Source organism: Chelmon rostratus, chromosome 15, assembly GCF_017976325.1.
Source record: "Chelmon rostratus isolate fCheRos1 chromosome 15, fCheRos1.pri, whole genome shotgun sequence".
Taxonomy (NCBI): Eukaryota; Metazoa; Chordata; class Actinopteri; order Chaetodontiformes; family Chaetodontidae; genus Chelmon; species Chelmon rostratus.
Window position 1 is genome coordinate 1,750,001 of NC_055672.1, and position 25,000 is coordinate 1,775,000.

Genomic DNA, 25,000 nt, shown 5'->3' on the forward strand with positions numbered 1-25,000 from the left:
TTCTAACAGGCAGCTTCAGATAACACACAGAGGAGAGTTAAACAGTCCTAAACTGTTCTTTACGGCTGATTTAACACGCTTTTCTTTATCCAGGTGAGATCCCAGGTCCACATTTGCATTGAGAGACAGACTTAAACACTGCTGGAGTTACGTGTGCACTTTATAAAACAGATTAACACGCGTCTACAAGATGCTTTGGCGTCGGAGTTGTTTTGTTTTGGTCACTAAAGCTGTGCTGAAGGTCAAATTCTGGAAAAGTCAAGTCAGTTCCAGTGATCACGATCAAGTCAGCAGTTTCATCTCCTCACACGTTATTTTAGTGAAATGGAAACTCAGTTTGTCAGAAAAACACAAAAGAAAGAAAACTGAACAGAGATGGATGCAGAGAGAGAGAGAGACAGAGAACCTGTCTGTCTGCAGTAATCAACAAAACACACACACGCAATTATTCACCCAAACACACACTAATAACTACAAAGTGCAAGTGTGACTATCGACACAGACACACACACACACACACACACACACACACACAAACAAACACAGAGTCAGTTAGCTAACACGCTATCAACAGTGTAGCAGTTCAAAGTCCTATTAGCGATGCTTTTTCATCCTCTTTTGCTTTATTTAACGAGACGCGCCAATTAAGAGCCGGGAATTCTAATTGAAGCTAACCGCCGCTAACGTTAGCACTGCTGGCAACCACAACAAAGTCGACACGTGTAAACAAACCAAAAACAAACACACACACAGCAGAAATAAATATCTAGATGAGACAACTTGGAGTGTGTGTGTGTGCGCGTGTGTGTGTGCGTGTGCATGATGCTGTTCTGCAGGGACGGATATGGAGATGCTGATTTGGAAATCTGTCTAGGAACATGCAAATGTATGCAAATAGCACCTCTGGGTGTGTGTGAGTGTGTGTGATTGTGTGTGTGTGTGAGTGTGTGTGTGCAGCTAAGACACATGCCTACTGTTGTGCATATATGTTTGCATTTGTACGCTTATATGCAAATAATCTGCTTGTTTGTCTTTGTGTGTGTGTGTGTGTGTGTGTGCGCACATGTGTACACACTCAACATGGTGCGTCAGTTGGTTTTTACATTGATACCTGATGTGTGTGTGTATGTCTCATCTCCTTGTACTCTTGAATGCATTTTTGATGAGTGCCGCTCTGTGTGTGTGTGTGTGTGTGTGTGTGTGTGTGTGTGTGTGTGTGTGTGTGTGTGGAGCCCATATGTTTGCCATAAAGAGTGTGAGTAATTGCTAAAGTGCTTCTCATCTGCGTGTGTGTTCACACACGGCGATGCTGCACTCACTGCTCTATAGGTTGTTTTAAAGGATGTGTGTGTGTTAATTAGAGAAACTGGAAGAGTTGTTTGATTTTTTCTTATTTTGCAGACTACGTACATGAAGGTAGAGACATAAAGAGACAAAAAAGCAGAGAAGAAAAAAGAAAACAGGAGGGCAGAAAAAGAACAAACAGATAAAATGGCGAGAGAAGTGAGACGGTGAAACAGGAGGAGGAAGAGGAAGAGATGAAGACGAAAACAAATTGGGACAAAAAAAGAGGAGAAGGATGAAAGCAGCGATGACATGAGAGACGGTCTGCGTTCATCCCCCAGCTCATTGTTATTTTCCCATCATCCCTCTCTAACGCCGCCGCTCTGTGGTTGCAGGATGCAGCAACCGCTGACCTTTGACCCCCGCAGGTGAGACGAGAGCCTCATTCTCCCGTTTAGCTCCGTGTGACTGACAGCTAACGATCAGCCTCGACTGCCAGGTGAGTTTCACCTGAACACCTGCAATTATTTAATCTACAAATCCCACAGCTGCCTCTTCTTTGTACAAACATCCAGCTGCACTGCAGTCTCGTTGTTTTACCTTCATTAATTACTGGTATCCCAGTGTCAGCATCACATGAGGGCTTCCTCCGGTACTTTTTGAGCCCCTTTTGAGGCCACAATTCATTAACACATTAGGGATGCTTCAGTAAAGCTGGAATAAAGCATGAATGGAGCTGGAACTCAACAATAACTTTGTTAAATCAGGCTACATTTGGTTGAAAAGTGAATTGTTTGAATACTTGATCTTGCACTCAGGTCATGTTTTGTGTCGTTATAGGACGAGGTTGTTTATGTTTATGATTAAAATGAATAAATGTGGTTGTAAGAATTGTTTTGAAGGGAACAACAGATTCGACTTCAGTTGACTGACAGCGTTGCTTTCAGCGGAGAATCTGCGACTTAAACAGAGTCAGCGTTCAAACAGGTAGCAGGTGAAATTATTCTGCTGTCAAACCTGGAACGCACAGGTGTGTGTGTGTGTGTGTGCGTGTGTGTGTGTGCATGTGTGTGTGTGGCACTCAGGCACATGCATATGCATGTATGCAAATATGTGCTCATACAACCGTGATCGGACACAGCACTCAAACATTCATACCTAACTGTATACGAGCTTTGGCAGCGTGTGCGTTTGTGTGTTTTGTATCTTTGTGAGGACCGCGGCTCAGACCTGCAGAGGTCCTCACTTCTCCACCGCAGCTCCAGGGGTTTGAGGTGGAGGTTAGAACTGGGCAAAGGGCTCCGTAAGTGGTGAGGGAATGTATTATGACAATGAGGGTCCTCACAAGCACAAAAAGTACAATGTGTGTGTGTGTGTGTGTGTGTGTGTGTGTGTGCGTGTTCTCACCAGGTGTGTATCCAGGTACACCCTCAGGCTGTCCAGCTCCTGTCTGGGCTGCGTCCAGTTTTCTGTGCTGTCCAGCGCCTCCTGCAGCCACGAGATGAACCCGTCCAACTGCTGCACGAAACACTGGGGAGAGACAGAACGGGGGGAGAGAGAGAGACAGAGACAGAGAGAGAGAACAGAGGGAGAGAGAGAGAGAACAGAGGGAGAGAGAGAGAGACAGAGAGAGGGAGAGAGAGACAGAGAGAGAGAGAGCAGAGGGAGAGAGAGAGAGACAGAGAGAGGGAGAGAGAGACAGAGAGAGAGAGACAGAGAGAGAGAGAACAGAGGGAGGGAGAGAGAGAGAGAGAGAACAGAGGGAGAGGGAGAGGGAGAGAACAGAGGGAGAGAGAGAGAGAGAGAACAGAGGGAGAGGGAGAGGGAGAGCAGGGAGGGAGAGAGCAGAGGGAAAGAGAGAGAGAGAGAACAGGGGGAGCGAGAGAGAGAGAGCAGAGGGAAAGAGAGAGAGAGAGACAGACAGAGAACAGAGGGAGACAGAGAGAGTAGAGGGAGAGAGAGAGAGAGAGAGAGAGTTTAGCCAGATGATTTGAGAACAGTAATAACAGCATGAATACACTCTGCTGTCCTCGGCCTGCTGGAGTCACATCAAAACAACACAACACGTAGAAAACAGAGATGGACAGATTGACAGAAAGAGTGCAAAAAAGACGGACATAAGAAGAAGAAAGAGAAAAACAACAACAGAGCGAAATAAAGAGGAAGTCAAGATCGAAAATATTTGGAGAGTTGAAGAGAGTGGAGGGGCATGAAAAGGGAGAAAAAGCAACAGATTGGAAGGAGGAGAGGATGAGAGGAGGAGAAAGGGATGAAACAGGGGGAAGAGGAGGAGAGAGGGAGCGGCTGGACGGTGTTTCAGAGCTGATTCCAGATGAATTAATTCAAGGACGGAAAGAGAACAAAAACGAGACCCGCAGGACTTAACAGGTAAACACATCAGGATGAAAACAGAGGGATGAGGAAAGAGAAAGAGAGCCAGAAAGAGTGGAGGCCAGGGGAGACGGTGGACACTGAGACAAATCTGTCTCTGAAAGAGACAAATCCAGAAAAGAAAAAGAGAAATAAAAAGAGAGAAATGGAGGAAAGGAGGGAAAAAATCAAAAGAAATAAATGCAGCGACTGAAAGAGAAAAACACGAGAAGAGGCAGAATAAAGAAAAAGAAAATGAAAGATACAGAGATGATGGAGAGATAACAGATGGAAGAATAGAAAAACTAAATAAAAAACAGGGAAATAAAACAGAGAGAGAGAGAAATAGAGATGAAGCCAGAGGGGTGAAAAGAAAGGGATGCAAAGAGATAGAGAGATAGAGATAGAGATAGAGTGGTATAAATGACACCTGAGAGTTGAACATGCATGTCTTCATCGCTGGCATGTTGCTCTTCATTAGAGCACACAGACGGACGGATGGACAGACGAAGAAAAGAAGAGAAGAAGAGCCCTCGTTGCTCGGTGGATAGCTACTGCCATCTACTGGCTGAGGAGGGGATTCAAAACTGAAGCACCTCCACCTGAAACTTCCTAATCTGACTCCAACAGTCCTAAACCATCTTCAGCTGTTTGAAAACAGCAACATACGAACTGATTCACTGATTTCATTTGGGTGTAAAATGTTGGAAGAGTCAGAAGAAGATCAGCAGGATCCACATGAAATAGTGTCTGATCCAGTATTGATTTCTCCCGTTAAATCCCCCCTCCCTCCTGAAGAGGAGCCGAGGAGACGGCTTAAAGGAGGCGTTTACACCGTCGGTCATGAAGGAGAGATGGAGGTGAAGAAGAAAGAAAGAAAGAAAGAAAGAGGACTTTAAACCGTTGTTCTTGAACGGGAGGTGAGCGAGTCACAGCAAAGATCAGAAGAAGAGAAGGAAAAGCTTTAAAGCGTCTCGGTGATTTCAGAGACAAAACAGAAAGATTAAAGACGTGTGTGTCGAGTGTGGACACCGGCGGCATGTTGAGCGTCTCTCCGCCGCAAAGCTCAGCGTCACAGTGAGCGAACGTCTTCCAGTGCATTCACTGGATCACACCTTTTTATACAACTGCATAAAAACAGATAGAAAATGAATGTAAAATAAGACAGAGGGCAAAAATAATGATAATAAGGGTGAAAATTAATGAGTTCAAGGTTTTAAAGGTAGATTTTTGGGTTAATGTCTGTCTGTGTGGGGCAGTAACTGTGGTTTGAAGCATAATTAGCTAAAAAAAAAGACTTTATTTGCGACTTTCATTGCGTCGTTGTAGTAAATCCTAAGAATTTGATCAAATATTAAATTGGGAGAATTTGATCAGCGTAACGAGGGAACATTTTTACTGGATGTGTCCGCAAAACATCCTCAGAAAACGTTGATCGTTCTGTCCGAACTCGATTTATCTGACTGTTATTTGATGGGCAGCCTGGAAATCCACCTGCTGGAGTTTTGGGAAAGATGGCGGCCGTGGCTGAGGGGGAAGCCAAGCCGAGACGTTTCCACAGAGAAAAGCAGCGTGAGCACAAGCGCGCAAAGGTCAGCGGCGAGCCGCGACCTGAATCTGATGTTGTCCGGAAACAATCCAGCTGCAGAGAGCGAAGGAGCAGCACGGAGAGGCGGCGAGCGAGAGGAGAGGAGAGCCATTTACATAAAGCTGAAGACATACGGCAGAGCCGGCCCCAAATTCATTCTCTCCAGTCGGAGCTCAAACATCCCGTCTGAATAACAAGTGTAACTGTGACTGCAGATCATCAAGAAGACAATTCTAATATTTCATACATCGAGGGTTGTTTTCGTATCTTTCGCTGAGAGCTATCTAGAAAACTAAATGCAGAGTGAAGGAGGCGGCGGCGAGGAGGTAAATCTGATGGAAATTACTTGCCACATGTGTGCATCCATGCTTACACCTCGCCTACAAATCGCTGTATCCAATCACTGCGTGTGTGTGTGCGTGTGTGTGTGTGTCTTCATATGGGCGTAGGTGTGTCTGCACGCCTGGAATCATCAAATGTGTGTGTTTGTGCATGTCGTGTATGCTTCACTAGTGTCTATGTGATTGTGTGCTGGTATAGAGTGTGTGTGTGTGTGTGTGTGTGTGCGTGTGTGTGTGTGTCACGCAAACCTTGACCGATTGAGCGGCAGTATGTTAATTACAACCGTGAACCTTTAAAAAAAATGTAAAAAAAAAACATCGATATGATTCCGTCCATCTCTCCGCCGCTCGTTATGGAGGAGAGATGGAAATCAAAAGTATTGATGAGAGGAGAGGAGGAGGAGGAGGAGAGAGCGGGAGGAAGAGAAAGGAGAGGAAAGGAAGGAAAGGAGAGAGACGAGAAAAACAAAATGAATGGGAAGGAGAGAAGAACAGAGGAGAAGGAAGAAAAAGAAATGCAAGGGAAGACAAGAAGCTCAAATTAAAGAAGAGGAGGATGAAGAGGAAAGAGAAAGTTAGAGAGATGAAAGCTGGAATGAAAAAGAAAGGAAGGTGGAGATAGAGGACGAAGGAGCGGGAAGAGGAGCAGAAGAAACTGATGGAGTGCGAGAACATGAGAAGAAGAGGAGAAACATGGAGAACAGGAGAGAGAAAGAGGAGCGAGGAGGAAGAGGATGTAGGCGTGAGCAGCAGCAGAGGGAGCGGCGTTGGTTTGGATATCGACCAGCATGCACTGGGCTGCTTACGGCCGCTTTGATGTCTCTAAACCAGTGAGGCTCCTGAGGGGCAGAAAGGCCTGCTGGGAGCTGAAACGCCTGATCTGATCCTCCGCCGCCTGGATAACCGCTCTGATATCTGCTTCATCTCTTCCTCCCGCGGTTCGGCTCTTCACCGCCGGATAATTACCGTTCAGCTGACGGGGCTTTCTGAAGGACGACGCTGATAGATTTAGACTGAAGCCCCCGACGGACCGTGTTTGGCTTCGATGATTAATATGTTACAGGCAATAGGTCTGATTTCTGATGCAGCCGGAGCTCAAGACACAATGTGAGGAAGGAGCTGCACAATTTCACAATCCTAAAACTTTCATGGTGAATTCTCAAATACAAGCCGGGTGTTCAAGAACGAGCCAACGCTGGGTTAAAAACACCGAGGGGGGGCTGTTATCCAACGTCGAAGGAGACGGACCGGCTGATGTGTTGATAAATAACAAAAAAGGCCAAACTTTCAAATGTAAAGTTAGTTTTAGTCAAAAGAAAAAAAAGTTTAAAACATTAAAACGTAAGGGATCCGTATGTTTGTGTTACGTGTTTATATAAAGTAATAAAATATGGCAGATATATTAGAAAATGTTCATTTTCACATCACTTTCTCCGTCAGTCCAACAGTCGCACTCTGCTGCTCATTTTATTCTCAACAACCGCCAACGAAACTCGACACTTCCTGTTGATTTTTCACATTAAAAGCCTGCTGGTCTGGTGATAAGAGCGAATAAATTCCTCCACCACAGCAGCATCGTGCCCATCGAGCCACCGCAGGACTTTTATTTTGAAACATCAAAGACTTGCACACCTGAACTTTCTCTCACCTAAAGACGACCACACTTTACTTGACTCTGTATTTCACGTTGATCCTGATGTTTCTCTTTTTTTAAATCAGCGGTGTTTCCGTCTTTGATCTGCTGCTGTTTTAATGTTTGATGCGTAGGCTTAATAAATGTATTTATTAATCTGTGCTCATAGTTATCAGTTATTCTTGTGACCTGTGTGTCAAATCACTGCCTGGAAACCAAATTCCTTCAGGATAATAATCAGTTTAAGGGTTTCGGCAGCAGCCAAAAGCAGCGACTGGAAACAGGAAGTGAGATGACGGAGTCAGAGCGTCTCTTTATTCGAGACGACTGAAATGAAAAACACCTCACATGTTCCTTCATCTTACACACATAAACCGACATGCTAGCACTGCTATCACGCTAGCTGTGAGCTAATGAACTGCTCGAGGCTACCAGAATGTGTTGGTTTTGATGGGAAATGCTAACAGTCTCTGGATGAAGGAGGCAGCCGTCTCAGGACCCGACGAAGGTAAAGACCAGAAGAAAATTTGAAATGATGAATTTCTGTGCAGGGTTCCACAAACATTTCGGGGGATTGAGCCGAGACGGGTAATTTCCACAGCAGGCTAAGTTATTAGTGTGACTACGTGAACGTGTCACACCAAACACGGCTCACTGCTGGACCGAAATTAAAGAACTCGAGGGGAAGAAAGTTTGATTAGAAATTCATTAAATCATTTTTTATTAGAAAAACCTGGAACCTGTGTGGCTGAGTGTTGGTAAAACCTGGACCAGACGGGACTGCAGCGTCCTCCATGCTTCATCAGAGTTGAACAACCACGTTTACATCCTCCGCTTTCATTTTCTTTTTATTTATTTATTATTTTGAAATTTTTAATTCTGATGAAAATACGTCGCGGCGCTGACAGAAAGAAAGCAAGGTCCGAAGAAAGAAAGTGATGAAGAGGTGAAAGAGAACGAGCGAGACTACACCTGACTGCGTCCCTGAGATCGTCCCTGGGAGACCCCTCCACCGCCAGCTGTCCGTTGCTGTGGGCACACATTCATCTCCAAAGCCCCTCAATTACACATTATATATTATAATATTGTCTTATTTTACCGTACGAGCTGTAAGTTCGACACGAGCTGCAGACACAAAGACAATATTTGCTCAACCTGACCAAGATTCCACAGAACACAGACCTGTGATTCATAAAAGATCTGAAATGTTGTTGTCATGTTAAGTATCTTAAGTTTTCATGTCATTGCTCATCAGTAAATGTACACATAATTTTATCATTATTATTATTAGAGTTAATATTGATATATTGATTTTTATTGTAATTGGGCTATTAATCAGATTATTAGTGGAATACTGGGGTTTATGTTCTATGTTATATTTATGAAATATATTATATTTAACATATTCATATGTGCACTATATGCAATACACTGACCAGAGAACAGCCGAATAACATAAACCTGCAGCTGACATCAACGTCAGTGATGAAATCTGGACGTGGTTTTACCTGAAACAGTTTCATCAGTTTGGCTTCTGTGCAGAATGTTTGCGTCCATCATGCTCTTTGGATTGAGTGTTTTTCTGAATTGATCGATTGGCGTTATTGGATGAGTTGAAGTTGAAAATAAAGGTTGAATCAGAGTTTTGTCAGCTTTACCTTCTCCTTAACCTGTTTATCTATAGAAACACAAAAGAAGAGAATAACACCCTCCTCCTCCTCCTCCTGCTCCATCTCTCTTATTTTCCTATCCCCTCTGCTGTCGGTGGGCGTCCCTGCCCCCCCGCCGGGCCAATCAGACGAGTGTTGATCTGAGTCTGTTGTCTGTCTGTCTCCCACTGCTCGCAGATAGGCCGGCGTGCCGCAGAGCCGCCAAACACACAGACACCTCACACTGAGGCCGCCGACCCAGACGGCACATACGATGTGATCACATGACGTGTGGGACACTTATCTAACTGATGGACTGCTTCTCCGTCTGCTTTACTTTTCTTTTGTTTCCAGGAAATTTCAGCGCTCTTCAGGAGCCACATCACATACGGCGCAATTAGGAACTTTGGGCCCCGCGTACGTATATTTCCTGCGTCGGCCTCATAAACTTTCATGAAACGGGGTTTACGTGACGCGGATACAAAACACGCGGGGCTGGTTCCCGACGCTACAAATGATGAGGAGGTCAAGGTCGAGACAACAGCGTCTTGACAGTCAAAAGGGGGAGAAGAAGTCTTGGATTAAATATTTATGTCTGACAGCAAAGGCAGCACGAAGAACTAAGAAAAGAAGCGAAGGTCTAACGGGGGAAAGGTCAAAACAAGGTTATTTAGCTCTAACCAATCAGCTGCGTCTCGTATGACATCGAGGTCACGCTGAGTCGCAGCGACAGGAAGCAGCTCGCGTGATGTTTTCACGTCGAGCGAACAGGTACGTCCATTTCAGAGGCACAAGGAAACGACGTCATCTTCATCGCCCAAGGGCGGGTGGCTGCGACTCATTTAGCATCCCGGAGTTTCAGGTCCAGAGAGAGACCGCCGGGTCTGAGTGAGCTGAGGACCAGGGACGCCGCTCGCCTTGGATTCAAGATCCATCACGAGCCGCGGTTAGCGTAGCAGCGCAGCACACCTCGCTCAAGTGATTTCAAATGCACATTACTCTGATCTGCAGAGGCCTGACGAAGAAGAAGAAGAAGAAGCAGCTATACTTTATTCATGGTGTCAACTGGCAGTATAATATAACTTTAGCTGATTCGGCGTTCAGCTACCTTCTGAGGTCACATAACTGCATCGTGACAAGATATTTGGAGTTTTGGCCTCAGTGTCTGAAGATGAAGCCGGTCGTTGGAGACGAAAATAAATGTCTGCACACATCCTGATTCATCCCGCTGACAGCGAGCACAGCTGATTTCCTCTCCCACAAAGTTCAGATATGAGATTCTATTAAATTCTACTCAGTTCCTCTTCACTCTAATCAAATCTGCTCGCCCCCAACACCAAACGGGGGCGAATCCTTCTCCCCCCCGAGGAGACTCCTGGACGGATTAGATTCCGTCCCGCTCCTGGATCTGATCCGCTTCTGCTCCGGCAGCGATTCTCTCCGTCCTGGTTTATTCTGCTCTGCTGTATTCAGAATGTCATCCTCCACAGCGAGACGCTCCTTCTCCTCTCTTCACTTCCTCAATTAGGCGGCTCATCCATCGCCATGATTACATGCTGCTAATTAAGCAGCTAATCAGCTAATTACCCAGGAGCAGAGAGGGACGAGGAGTGTGTGTGTGTGTGTGTGTGTGTGTGTACGCATGCTGACATGTGTGACACAGCAGAGCAGAATTCCTCATAGTTTCAGTGTTTTGCTTCATTTTTTGGGGAGTTTTTTGGGAATGTTCGCTTACTGTTAATGCTAATTTATCGGTGTGTGTGTGTTCATTTTTTTGTCATTCTTCGGGGTTAAATGTTTTAAAAGGTAGAAATTAAAGAAGAGTCTTGTCAGCTCAGATGCTCAGTATGTACGTATCCGCATCCCTTCACATCAACACACTCAGTGCTGTACGCCGTGCCGTTGTACTGGGGCGCACCTGAACAGGGTTTCTCACTGAGCTGGAACACTCAGTGCCAGAGGGGTTCTGAATGATTCAGGGGAAGCTGCGCCGGGCCCCGAACGTGCCGGGGATTATAGATACTTATTGTGTCTGAGACGTTCAGGGCACGCCACGAGGAGAGGTGCAAAATCCCTACCTGCATACGACTGATCAGAGACGCTGCTTTTACAAGAGAGACCAAGTTTTAGCTTGTGTTTGGTCCTCAGAGCTTTTTCTAGCGTCCAAATATCCAAATGCAATATGAAGATAATTTTGTGTATGTGCAGATTTTACTGAAACATCTGAAGAAAAATAAAAGAACCTTTTGTAAATATCGGCTTATTCTGAATCTGATGCAGCAACAGGAGCAGCTAAAGACTGGGAAAGATGTGGAACGCTCCAAAAACACCTGTTTGGATCATTCCACAGGTAAACAGGCTGATTGGTAACAGGTGAGAGCATCATGATTGGGTATGAAACGGGCATAATATCACCTACAAGACTCAGCTTTAATTTGTTTCCACTGTAAACACGGTTTATTCTAGTGGAGATCTCAAAGACAAAATATTCCCCACATGGACCGCTGTGTGCCACGCCGCTTTAAACAGGGATCAAAATGTTTCCAGAGGACGAAAAGACAGAGAGAGAGACAGACAGAGAGACAGAGAGACAGACAGAGAGACAGACAGAGAGACAGAGCGAGCGGGGGACAGCTTTGACATTTCATCAGTCAAATCATCATTAATTCTGAATATTAATGTGGGCCGTTTGATTTGAATTTGGGCGTACGGAGGACACGGTTTGATGAGGGGATCAAACTCGCGACCTTCCGGGTCACTGATCCCCAGATCCAAGGACGCCCCCCTCACGCCGCCAGGCCTTTAATTCACAGATTGATCCTGACTGATAATCGTATTACAGCGGTGTGATTCTGTCTGTGGGCTCCTGACCCGGCTCACGCCAGATAAGACGGACACGCTGAACTTTATTGATCCTGGAGGGGAAACCGGGATGCTACAGCAGCAAAGTAAGATGTTGCTGGGGGAGGAAACGGTATTCAGAATTACAATATTAAGGCAATAAAGGGGAGAGAGTGAAATAAATGTGAATAAAATAAAACAATAAAACATATTCGAGGAGGCGGCGGAGCTTTTTTATAGCGCTAATTAAACGAGCAGCCACGAGGAGAACGAATCCCCAGAGCTATTGACATTTCGCCATATTCAATATGACAGATATGACTGATTAGTTCACCGGGCAGCCTCATCAATAATCCGCCTGCCAATCAAACGTGACCTTTAGAAGTGAGGTGATGAATTAACGGGGCCACGGGACGATCCGATACCAGCCCTCCAATCCATCACGACAGCCGCACTGAAGGCAGGAGCGCGCCGGCGATTTCGGTTCGACTTGTCCTCTGTCAGAATAAAAGCACGGGGATCCGTCTTGTTGCTCTGCTGCAGAAACGCGTTAATGGCAGCTAAAGCAGGCGATGATGTAATGCACCACCCGACAGCCATATTGGTGGTCATCCTGCAGGAGGTGGAGGTGACGGCAAAACCTCTTTGGGAGGAGGCTGAGGTGGGAGGTTGGGTTTTGGGAATGACATAATTCACGACAGAGAGAAAGAGAGAGACGAAGCAAAGCGAGGACAGAGACAGACAGAAAGAAGAGCGTCCATACCTCCATCTTCCTCCACACGTCGGGGTCTTTGTCCTGATTCTGAATGTCCTCCAGCAGCCGCTGCACCAGGGGCGCGCCGCCACGCCCGTCCACCGGGGGCGCTGTCAGCTGCAGGCGGCGGTCCGCAGACCTCCGCCCTTCATCGTCTTCAGACTGCAGGTCACTTAAGGGGCCGGACTCGATGCTTTCGTCCAGCGACGGAGCGATATCGCTGGAGGAGGTGGAGCTAACGCGACTGACGAGGTTTCGTCTGTAAGGAAGCTGAGGGGAGAACGTCACCGGAAAATCCTGGATCAAAAGATGCTTTCCAGCATTTATGGAGTCAACGACATGAAAAGATAAAACATGCTGTGACATACCAGCGGCGGCAGCGGAGAGGGAACGTCGTCCCCACTCTCCGCGAGGTCCCAGTCTGGGTTGAGCTCCGTCAGGTCCCAGTCGTCCACATCCTGCAAAGCCTCCTGGGTAGAGTCACGGCCAGTCGGCCTCTGCGGGACAAAGTTTACGGTTCAACAGAAGCAGCAGCAGGAGAGCGTTTATCTTTATCTTAGATAGGTTTCTCATCAGATATAAGAAGGTTCATCTCACCAGCGGGATGGACTGAGCCAGACTTTCCAGTTTCATGGCGAGCATCTCCGTCTTACGGAGCTGAGCGGGGAGGGCCAGGAACTCTTCTGACCCATACCAGTGCTCCCTGTCTGGGCTGGCCTTCGATGAAACCGGGGCCCCCTGCTGGAGGAGGATTATCAGATCCAATCAGAAAACAATGCTAAACGAACAGAAAAAAGCTTCTTACACGGTGAAAACGAGCGGCGGCGTTGGACAGGACTGACTCAGACAGGTTTGTGTCCAACGTTCTAGTTTTATTAATTTATTGATGAGATGGTTCCTGATTTAAACTCTTAACTGACCCAAGTGGACTTAATTAAACAGTTACGTCATCTTTGTGCACACTGGTAACGGATCCCACACACATTTTCCAAACGAGGCCTGTGGTCGCTTGCAGATTGAGATTCAGACCAGGTCTACGAAGTGTTTCTACTGTCTGAATTCAGGATTAGTTTGTGTGTCTCTGTCTCATCTGTCTCACATTAATTCACACGAACACACACTTTCAACTTTTAACACAACCTCAACTCTCCAAACTTCCCTCCTCCTCCGCGAGACCGATAAACCCTCACCTTCTGACCCTGGCGCTTCACGATCCAGACCGCCGTCTTGCCGGGAGGCGGTCGGGGGTCTGACTCCTCTCCGGACGCCTCCAGGTCTGAGGAGAGGAACTGCTCCCTCATGGGGGAGGGCAACGAGGAGTCAGAGTCCCCCTCACTGTGCGCATGTGTCTCCTTCTGCGTCCTCTCTATTTCTTTTGATATTTCATCCTGAGACATCGGGTCTTGGAGAGGCGGGGGGGCGCCGGCGGTCGGTCCGGTCCCAGGCGAGCTCCGCGGGTCAGTCAGCGGCCTCTGTACGCTCCCCCCTGTGTGCCGGGAGCTCACATGGTTCCTCTGGAGGTTGCGCCCGTTCATGACCTGTTTGTTGAACAGAATTCGGGTTAAAGGTCACATTTCTGAGGCTGTTCTGGTTTCTTGAACAAAGTCGGTACAACAAGGCACATCACAGATTTAATACATGAAAAACCTCTGTGAGGACTCCCCAGGTGGAGGAGGAGCCACACAGACTGTCCAACACCTGTGCTGAAGCCATCAGGTTGATGAAGTCTGATAAAACTTTAACTAAACTAGAAAGACAAGTAGAAAAAAGAGACAAACCTGAAGACTCTCATAGGACTGCGAAACATTTTCTGGATAGACCGAGTCCAGCTCCAACCAGAACTTGGAGCGGTCTGGAGGATCCATGAGAGAAGGGGTGCTCTGACTGAGCTCGGCCTGGAACTGGAGCCCGGAGACCAGCTTCCCCGGACCTCCCCTTGAGTCCTCCGCCCTGGTTCCTCTGTCTGAGAACAGAGCGGCTCTCTTGGGGAGTGACGGCTGCGTGGGCGACACTTCGGTGCTGTGGCTCACGCCCTGCAGGGGGCGCTTTGCGCTTTCACTGTGGTTCACTGTGGGTAAAACTGACGGAGAATGGTTGTGGTTTGTTGAGTCGCCGGGCGTGGTGAGTTCAGGTAAGCTGTTATGGAGATCGTGGTTTGAGAGGCGGGATCCTTCGCTTTGCTCTGGACCCGCTTCCAGGATCGAGCCCTGGGTCTGATCCAGCTCCTGGGAGGGGTCCTCGCCGCCTGGCTCAGTCCCCCTGGCCTCTGGCTCGTCACCGGGGCTGTAGTCACTCAACTCGAAGGCGGTGATGCCGCAGTCTAAAGAGAAGTAGTCCTGGCTGCAGCGAATGGTCAGCTGACCGCAGTCGTCCACCTCCGTCAGAGCGTCCAGACGGGTCTGGGGGGGAAGAATTCATCACGTTAAAATCGGCTTCGCTCCATCGCTGAGGAGGAGGAGGAGGAGGAGTCAAAATAAAACTGAAGTTACAAAACAAGACAGAACAAACACAGCGGACAGTGAAACTACACCGTGTTGGCTGTGTGTGTGTGTGTGTGTGTGTGTGTGTGTGTGTGTGTGTGTGTGTGTGATACCTGGTGCTGGTCCTCGCTGAAGGCCTGTAGGATGTCGGTCTGGCGGGTGAAGTTCCCGTTGGAGTCCTGCAGACCCTGCAGCAGACGCTCCTTCAGGACCAGAACTGAGACTCTGAGCTGGTGCCACAGCAGCTGCACCGTCCTGAACCACGACACACACAACACCACACGGTAGGATTTCTGCATTCATCCCACATTTCATGACTTTTTACACAAGTAAAACATTTTTTTCCTTATTGTTGTGATGAGAAACAGTTTTAGAGGTTTCCTACAGTTTTGGAAATGTGTTTCATTTAAGCCATTTTCTATAGATATTAAAGGAGTTCTGTCCTAATACGGAACTACTGAGGCGTCACTGACGCGGGTGGTGGCTAGGCTGACGCGCTAGATGTTACCTGAGGCTATTTGCTAACTACACTGTTGACTTACTGTGATCTGAAATAAAACGACTACTTGTTGAGTCAAGGGTGATCCTTTTATTTCACGAGTCCAATACATCAGGTTAAGCACCGTAGGCACAAGCCAAAATCAACAACAAAATAAGCCCGCATAACGTTTAGCGTAGCGTAGCGTAGCGTAGCGCAGTGCAGCGTAGCAGTCGAAACCCTTTGCCCTTCCGGGTAGGACGCCTGACCAACAACAGATAATTTCTACCTATATACCTGGCGAAAGGTTAATTATCATGCGCCACCCAGTGGACAAAAATAAATGACACTCATAAAGAACCCATACATTTTGGCTCCTACAATTGAAGTCAGGAGAGATTCATTGAGCCACATTAGACCAGGAAGCAGTAACAATAAACCCAGAGAGCGACCCAGTGCTGGGATCAGCATGATAAACCTGAAGGCGCGTCTTATCTCATCCTGCGAGGACTCACCTGATGTCAACGATGATGTTGACGGAGTAGGACAGCAGCTTCAGGGAGAACTCTGTCTCCAGCAGGGCGTGAATCTGCTCCACATGGTCCGAGATGTCCTCGCAGATGTCCTGAAGTCACACACACAAAGAAAAGCGAGCTTAATAACTGAAACACACATACAGAAGCTCAAGCTGACCACGGTTACAGCCGAGCTCACGGAAACAACAGAAGCGTCCTCAGAGAGCTGCGGCAGGAAAAGCAGAAGTGACGGAGATCTGTGACGTCACGTTCCAGTTTTAAACGTGAGTCAGTTTCATGTGGGATCAGTTTGAGGTTTATGTGCAAAAACATGGAGAACACGTCCTGTCTGTCAGTCAGGGATCAACACTGAGACGCTTATAGCTGGCTGATGTTACTGAACTAAACTGAGATGCAGTAAAACCTCACAGACGGACAGACTCCAGCAGGACACCGCGCAGAAATATCAGCTGATCATAACTTCCTTCTCCAAGCGTCTCCAGTCAGCAGTGGACTGGACCGACACAGAGACTGAGAGACGTTATCAGTGCTGCAGAATAACTTTTAGCATTAAATCTGAAGCGCTGATAACAAGAAAACAGAGTATCTCTCACTGAAGCAGCAGGTCAACGTTTTATTTGTTTACGTTCTGAGAGAAAGATGAAAAGATTGATATCAGTCTCATGCCTGCATGTTAAAAACAGAGCTGGAGTCAGGATGCATTTAGCCTAGCTTAGCATAGCATCTTAGCAAACATGCAAATCGGTTTAGCAATCAAGAAACAATGTGTTAATAAGAGAGCTTCAGTAGTGTTGGGCGGTGTATTTCTTTGACTTTGGTCAGATTAGCTGCTTCCAGCCTTTAAGCTAAGCTAAGCTAACCACATCCTGACTGCAGCTCCATACTAAATTTACCAAAATGTATTTTTTTAGTGTTTAACTTTCCCATTAAAATCTGATCTTTGCTGAAATGTATTCATTCATAATTAATTTCTTTCACTTTAAAAGTCGAACTGCTCCATGTTTAGTATTTAACCCTCGACCTGGACGACATCACTGCTGCACCTCAGAAGTTTTTCTGTTGGAAAACTTTTTTAATGCAGCAAAACAGCGAGTTAAATGAGCCAGTGAGAATAAAAACAAACAACTTTTATTAATGTCTTTTATCATTTCACTCCCACTGACTGAGACTCATCCACACTAAAATTAGATGACCTTTGGAAAATCCGGCGTCGAACCCTCGACAGATAATTTACATCCACCTGCGGCTGCTGAGTCACCGCGCGGCTCCATGGCGACCTGCCCGAACAACACGACCCCTCCCGCTCCGCCGTGGCCTGGATTGAAACACCGCCCGGCATGCACGAATGTAGGTCACACACGCTGCCAGCTTGGCTCACGCTAGCTTGGCTAACAGTGTGACCTGCTGAGCGCGGTTCCAAAATAAACTTGTCAGTACTGTAAGTGGGGCTGCGGCCCTGCAGGACGGCGCCGCCTCGACGCAGGCGGATAAATGCACAGATGCACACGACTGCGGAGCTTTTCACGTCACCTGCACGAGTGCAGCGCTCAGCACGCAGGTGTCACCGCCGATTCGGGTTTAAGGTGGCGGCACACTATATGGATGATGAGCCGGGACATGCTGACATCTGGGGAGTGCTTCACCTGCTTCAGGTGGAGAATCAGAATCAGCTGATTCTGATGGGCTGAAACATTTTGACCATCTCTGTACAGTAGATAAGGCAAAAAGACATCCAACCCCCGACTACCCAACTAACTTCATACTGTAAGTGTGAGAAGTCTTCATGTTAGCAAATGATGTGAAACTCCACTAACCAGGCCCCCTGGTGGCCTGGAGTCGTTACTGTTTCCTGTCACACCTTCATTTATCTAATAAATGCCCAAAAAACACTCCAATAATCAATGTTTTTATATTAAAACTGGATCAGATGACCCTCTGCAGAGCTTTCTTTTTTAGCATCTTTTAGCTCATTATTTTGGTTTGATGACACATTTGCTGCATGATTAATTTAAATGTATTACGTCATTATGAACAGTTACAGAAAAAAGTTAAATGCAAAAACATGCAGCTGTAGCATCTCCATTTGATTCAAGCAAACAGACAAAGCACATTTAAAGGCCCCAAAACCAGTAAAACCAGTGAAACAAATGGGATTGTGATCAGAGAGAAAACAAGAAGTCGGGCCGCGTCGGCTCGATTCTCGCTCGCTGATAGATGTGGTCGCCGTGTGTCTGCGCTCGTGCAGCCGCGTCCCTGAAGACGTTATCGAGAGTTCATCAAATCTTTGTCAATTAGACGTCTGGAGTTAAGTGTGTGGTTCCGAAAAACGCTTTTATCTCACAACCGAACCGACTGCCTCATCAAAAACGCCCCGTCGGGAGATCAAGCAGAGGAGTCACAGTTAACACACACATACGCACACACACACACACACACAACCTTTAATTAACTGACACACAAACTGCACACACACACACATACACACAAAGCTAAACACGCACATACTGTATGTACACACAAATCTCCACAACATTCACAGACCCTCAACCCACACAACATGTACTTGAACTCGTGGTTAACACACACACACACACACACACACACACACTCAGTTTCGTCATCAAAGCGCTGTCATGCCGTCCTAAAACAGTGGTGAAAATGTCACCCGTGTCTTTCAGATGCTTCAATAATTCACAAACAGCTTTAATATGCTAATACACACACACACACACACACGCACACACACTCAACAGAGGGCCCATCTGATTGAATTAACACCAAGTCTGTCGCCTCCATCTGAAGTCATTTGTTAGAAGATCTTCAGTCCAGTCAGACTGCTGAGAGCTAATGAGACCCTGGTGTGTGATGTGTGTGTGTGTGTGTGTGTGTGTGTGCGTCAGGGTATAAGTGTATTTCATCTGAAGGGCGTTTTCTGTCCTGCTGACCTGATTTTCTGCAGCAGATGCTGGTTGAAACTTTCAGAGATGCTGTTAAAGCACATTAACCAATAGCAGACGTCCACATCAGTCACCTGACCTGTCAATGGCTGCATCGAATAATTAGAACGCTTCATATTACAACATGTGTCTATGTCATGACATAAAGTTAAAGAGTGACAGAGGACGTTAGCACTGTCCACCGCTGCACAGAGCGCGGACCAATGAGACGACAGCTTTGTGCATGAGGATGGACAGTGAAATCGTGCATTTCACCATATTTTAGTCCAGATATGAGAGTTTCAGGCAGGAGTCTGCAGTTGGAGATGCTCCTAGTTTTGACGTTTTGATGCGTTTTCGGCATGAAAGCAGGACCAGTGCTGGGTGATATGCTGAATTAATTTGTTAATCCATGTTTTTGCACGATGTCAACTTATTACGCCATCAGCTGTTCTGATGATCTGCAGCTACGTGAGGAGGCTCACAGTGAATTTAACGGTCACATGCAAGATAGATCCTGCGCTCTGATCTGAGCTCTCAGTTCGTGTTTCACCTCTTCTCACAGGAATCAACAGAGCAGGGACGGGATTCGACTTCGTCCCATCTGTCCGCCTGCCCTCTGCTCTCTGCTCGATCTGTCCACGGCTGGGGGGGATAAGCTGCATGTTTTTTAATATGCGCGTGACAGCCTGCGGGAGGTCAATCAGGCAACGAGACCAACAGGACGAACAGGAAAGCTAATCGGCACAGATGCACCTGAAACTCATGAAGGCAAAAAGTGAGACCAGGATGAGAACTTCAGAGACATTTTCACATTTACTCTGACTGACAGCTGATTAACTTTGAAGGACTCAAAGCATGTGTCTATATAAACCCTGGTGTGTGTGTGTGTGTGTGTGTTCACATTTACACCGTGTTCATTTACAAGAAACTCCTATTTAGAATCACACATTTCTATAATACACACTAAATCTATAACACACACTCGATCTTTCCATCTCACACACACATTTTCCTGCACCCCAGTCACGTAGAGTCAAGACATGACCTGTCAATCACAGAGTCCATACATCCAGCAGGGTTTCTAATTGCCTAAAATCAATCTGAAGCAAGTCGACTCGGGCTTCAGCTCCAATCCCAGCTCGCCCTCATCACGGCCGACATCAAGGGCTTCAGAGCGGCTGCGTTCAAACCGCCCGCGACAGCTCGGCCTCATCCGCGCCCATTCGATCTAATAACCTTCAACTCCTCCTCTGCGGCCCATCAGCGCGGCGTGTTTTACCTTGGAGATCAAATACTCTGTGCTCCTTCTCCCCCTGGAGTATTCAAATTAAGCAGCTTCAAAGACGGCCGAGGCCCGCTGCCGCCGTACAAAGACTCGTTACGGCCATTTTTTTTCAAACGCTCCAAACCGGGCCTTTTGGTCTGAGGCTGCGTTCAGGGCCGGTACGTTTTTCTGAGCAGTGTCTCTGCTGCTGCTTGACACAACCTGAACTCACGCTGCGTTCACACACACACACACACACACACACAGCAGCAGGCGGTCCCAGCAGGCCTGATGAAGCTGTGGGTGACTTCACGCCTTCCTCCACTCAAACCCGATTCGTTGAGCAGGAGAAGACATTTCTCGCTTTACGCGCTTTACTTATCGCATCAAACAATCTTTTCTGTGTGCCGACCAATGAAAACTCTCAGGTCAACAACACTACTGGGCACAGGTGTGTTAGCAGACATATTCTGCAGGTGAACACGCATGAAGAGTCTCATCAAAAACCACAGAAGAAGAGTTACTGTAGACGGCCGTCATGCAGCCACGGTCTTATATGAAGTGGAAATAAAAGCTGTGATTTCATCCTTTTGATGGATCAAGTGCTGGTGAATCTGGAGGATGGAGGAGCTGACGGTGCTCCTGTCTCTTCTCTGGTTGTTTACACGTCAGCCACACTCCTCTGTTTGAACTGAAAACTAAAACTAATTATTAACCCCAGAAACTGGATCGACCAAATTCAATAATACACGAAAAGATCTTGACAGATTTTAAGTGCAGCTCCGACAGAAACATTCACTTTAAAAGTTCAATTTCTGAATACAAAGATTTAGATCCTGAATCCTAAAACACTTCCTCCATGTGTGCTGACAAACTAACTCCAGCACCAAAACACCTCTCATGTGATTTGTTTTCTTTCTAAAACGTGATCGTTCTTAATCTGAACCGAGTTTATCTGCCCCCCACCCCCTGTTGATTCTTACTTTCTCTATGTAGGCGAGAGTGAAGTGTCTAAACAGCACTGAGCAGGTCAGAGGTCAGAGAAAACAGGCTGTCTCTTACCTTTTCACACCGACTGATCGTCTTTTTTCACCTCAACTTTATTTCAAACATCCCAAATTTACAAATCTGAGCGTCTGAAAAACGGTGAAAATGTGATTTAAAAAGAAAGAAAATCCTGAAAGTTTGTCTGCACTGAAAGCAGCAAGTGGCTCCAAACACACTGCTGCTCCCATGTGAGGAACAGTGACCGACTGACGCGCCAGCTGTGTGTGTGTGTGTGTGTGTGTGTGTTGACCTGCTTCTCGCGTGGGGGTGTTGGTGTCGGAGAGAGGAGGGGTGACAACAGTTGGGGAGGTTATTTTAAGACCAACCAACCAACACACTGTCGCTGGGTGTCATTCTTCCCACTTAAAACACACACACACACACACACACACACACACACACACACACACACACACAGAGATGAATTTGAGAAGAAATTTTTCTTTCCATCAACACTAAACCTTCATTTTGGACCAGTGGCGTGCTGGGGGGGGGGGGGGGGGCAACCGCCCCGCCTCGTGGCCCAATTGTTGAAAAACGTGCGCTAAAGTGCCCTCTTGGACGCCAAAACGCGTGCTCAAGTGAAGTCCTTTTCGCCCCTGCCCTTCAAAAAGTCTGTGCACGCCACTGTTTTGGACCAACACCTGTCTTCAGGTGCGGCCTTGTGGCTGTAGCACCTGTCCAGGTGTTTTCACCGTGCAGCGTGAAGCCCTTCACGGTGCCGTCACAGCAGTTTAACATGTCGCTGTCAGCAGGGCACACGTCCGCCACATTAACATAAAGGCACAGACAAATAATCAAATCCAACATCACCGTAATAAATGACCTCAGTCATCAGAAAATCCAAACAGCTTCAGGAAACTCACTGAGGAGCTTCAGTCACAGTAATAATCTGACAAACGTCTCTTCCTGCTTCTACTCTTCATTCACATGAATATCCAGCAGACAAACAGGAGCGACTCTTCATCATGAGATCGCCTCATGAGGCGAAATGACGAGGAAGAGGAGGGTTTGTTCTTCTGTGTTCGGAGGGGTCGGAGACGGCGAAGCTCCAGACAGTTTAACATGTCAGGAAATATACTGCATCACTGCGCAGGACGTCACTGACGGCTGCATGCTTTTACATGATGTCTCAATAACAACATGTCACACACACACACACACACACACACACACACACACACACACACACACACAGGGCAGTGTAACAGCTGTGGCAGAGAGGAGGGGAGGGATGGAGAGAAGAGTGAGAGGTGAAGGCTAAAGCTGTTTCCTGGAAAGAAAAAACATGTTTCATCATTTAAATAATAATGATAATAAAAATAAATGTCCCATAAAAAGTCAAATCAGAGACTCGTTCCCTAACCCTCCTGATGTCTTCAGGTCAATTTTGACCCGTTTTCAAGTGTTTGCATATCATAATTATGGTTTTCTCTCATATAATAGCTTGAAAATGACACAGATGGTTCCATACTATGCTCTCTGCAAGTAAAATTAATTATGACTATATTCTTTGAATTATGTCTTCCCGGTCAAATTTGACCCGGCAACAATAAGTGGTATAATGGATCATACTATTGTGCTTTCCAGTACAATAAACACACACACACACACACACACATTTATACTTCATGCTTTCTAAACAGTCAAACCACACCGGGTCAGGTGTGACTATTTGCTGCCATTAAAAATTTTACATTATTTCAAAACAGTGTCCTGACTGAACTTTAACATGTGCCAGTCTGTGATAATACATCAATTTATGTGCGTCAGATCATAACCAAAGTCAAAATAATCAGAATTTCTGTTTTTTTTAATCAAAAATAAAGTGTAATTTTTTATAAATGACATCTATTATATCAAACATTACAAAAATAAGTGTCAAATATATGTTGATGTGTTGGAAACAAGTTGACTGAAAAGGTTCAACACAGAACTTGATGATTATTTTATACTTCATGCTTTACAAGCAGTCAAACCAGACCGGGTCGATTTTGACCCTGGAAGACAAAAGGTGCAGAGCAGATGGGAAGATGATACAAGGGGTTAAATTCAGCTGTTTCAAATCTGACACGAGACCCAGATCACTGAGACCAGCGAGGAAATCTCTGCTCATACGTAGAACTTCCTCATCAGAGGACGAAGATTTGCTCCGTCAGCTGTAAAAATATCCCAATATCAACATCAGCTCAGGAGCTCAATCAGTTCCTCTGCAGCTCTTTGAAAAGCTCTCATCCAGAACCCTTTAGGGCCAGTTAGGAGGACTCCTGCAGGGTCCCTGAACTGTGAAGGCTGACTGTCCTGCAGGATCTAACCTCTGAGGTCAAGGCTCAGCTGCAGGAGAGTTAAACAGCTCAGCACCAAGCAGCAGCTGTGTTCAGGCTCTTATTAGACCTGTTTGTCTGAATTTGGATGTGCAGGCAGGGTGCTGCTGCTCTGACTGTCGGCCATGTTGGAGGGCTGGGGAGTCTTCATTTAATCTTCATTCATGATACAGAAGTTTTGTTTTCAGTTTCACGTTTGGAGCTTGATGCGGTTCGATCACAGACCGCTGAATTCAAGCTGAACTGAGGTTTTGGAGATTCTGACAGTGACGATATTTGAGTTGAAAAGGTTGGGTGAACCTCGTGAACCAGCGACCCTCCCTTCTTTCCTCGCCTCCTCTCCCTCGCCACCGAACCCCCCCTCCCCGAGTATCTCTCCCTCCCAGTTCAGAGCCGTTCCCAGAATTCCTGGCGTAGCGGCGGCGGTGACATCAGCGGACGGAAATATCCCGACAGCTGGGGGACGGCAGGCTGCTGTTTTTAAATAAAGCTCTGCGGGTTTGAATCGGGGACGCGCAGATCGAGTTTACAGCAGAAAACCTGATGGTGCTTTAACACGAACTGCTTCTCATAACGACTGCTATTGATTACCAGCTGATCTCTGTTTGGCTAGAATGAAACATCGGGTTAGTGAGTGTGAGAGTGACAACATGCATTAATTAATAGAGCTGGATATGGGTTAATTTAAACACAAGATACTTGTGCTCAAAAAGAGGATTCATTCCCAGTGAAGAACCTTGGAGCTCTAATCTGCCTCTATACCTGCCAAAGAGCAGTGATTCCTAACACGTCTCTGGGGGTCATCAGGAAACCTCCCTTCAACAGTGTTTCGCCTACTTATTCCCACGACACCTCCAGGAGGCTAGGCGGTGAACTCCGGCATCCCAGAGTCACCCCCCCTAGTGCCAGTTCACACTGCTCCTACACAATCCAAACAGCACCGCCACGTTCAACTGACCCAGAGATGCTCCAGGTAGTGGCCAGTACCGATGCTACCATTTAACTATTGCTAATGCTAATGCTAACCGCTAAGAAGAACAGAAGAAGACAATACAGTTCCGATGCTACCATTTAGCTAATGTTACGTGCTAACCGCTACCTGCTAAGAGGAACAGAAGAAGACAATACAGCTAGATTCACCTATACTGTTAATGTTAACTGCTAGCTGCCAATGCTAACTGCTAAGATACTATCATACTCTCACCGCTTTAGCTATTGTTAGCTGCTACAATGCTACCACAGGCCTAGATGCCACATGTAACTGCCGATTGCCACACTACCATCATGACACTATGGGCGAGCCTGGTCACCAGTTTGTCCCAGTAACCCCACTGGTACTGGGACAAGAAAAGCAAGTTCACATAAATCAGCAAAGTGGTCATTTTTTATTATAATTCTAGAAAAGCTGATGTCATGAGTGTGACACCAGCGATAAACTAGACTATAAACAAACATATTTCATTAAACCTCTC

At 46.6% G+C, this 25,000-nt stretch overlaps 1 protein-coding gene across 1 annotated transcript in view; it reads right to left on the reverse strand.

Moving 5' to 3' along the window:
• The window catches only part of akap6 (A kinase (PRKA) anchor protein 6), a 152,434-nt gene that overhangs the window by 121,247 nt on the left and 6,187 nt on the right, over positions 1–25,000 (reverse strand). Inside the window, exons 3-10 of the mRNA XM_041954505.1 lie at positions 15,934–16,043; positions 15,054–15,195; positions 14,239–14,859; positions 13,651–13,998; positions 13,058–13,198; positions 12,829–12,957; positions 12,470–12,730; positions 2,692–2,814 (exon numbers count right to left, since the gene is read on the reverse strand). Coding sequence (XP_041810439.1) covers positions 2,692–2,814; positions 12,470–12,730; positions 12,829–12,957; positions 13,058–13,198; positions 13,651–13,998; positions 14,239–14,859; positions 15,054–15,195; positions 15,934–16,043 — 1,875 coding nt within the window. The remainder of the gene's footprint in view (positions 1–2,691; positions 2,815–12,469; positions 12,731–12,828; positions 12,958–13,057; positions 13,199–13,650; positions 13,999–14,238; positions 14,860–15,053; positions 15,196–15,933; positions 16,044–25,000) is intronic.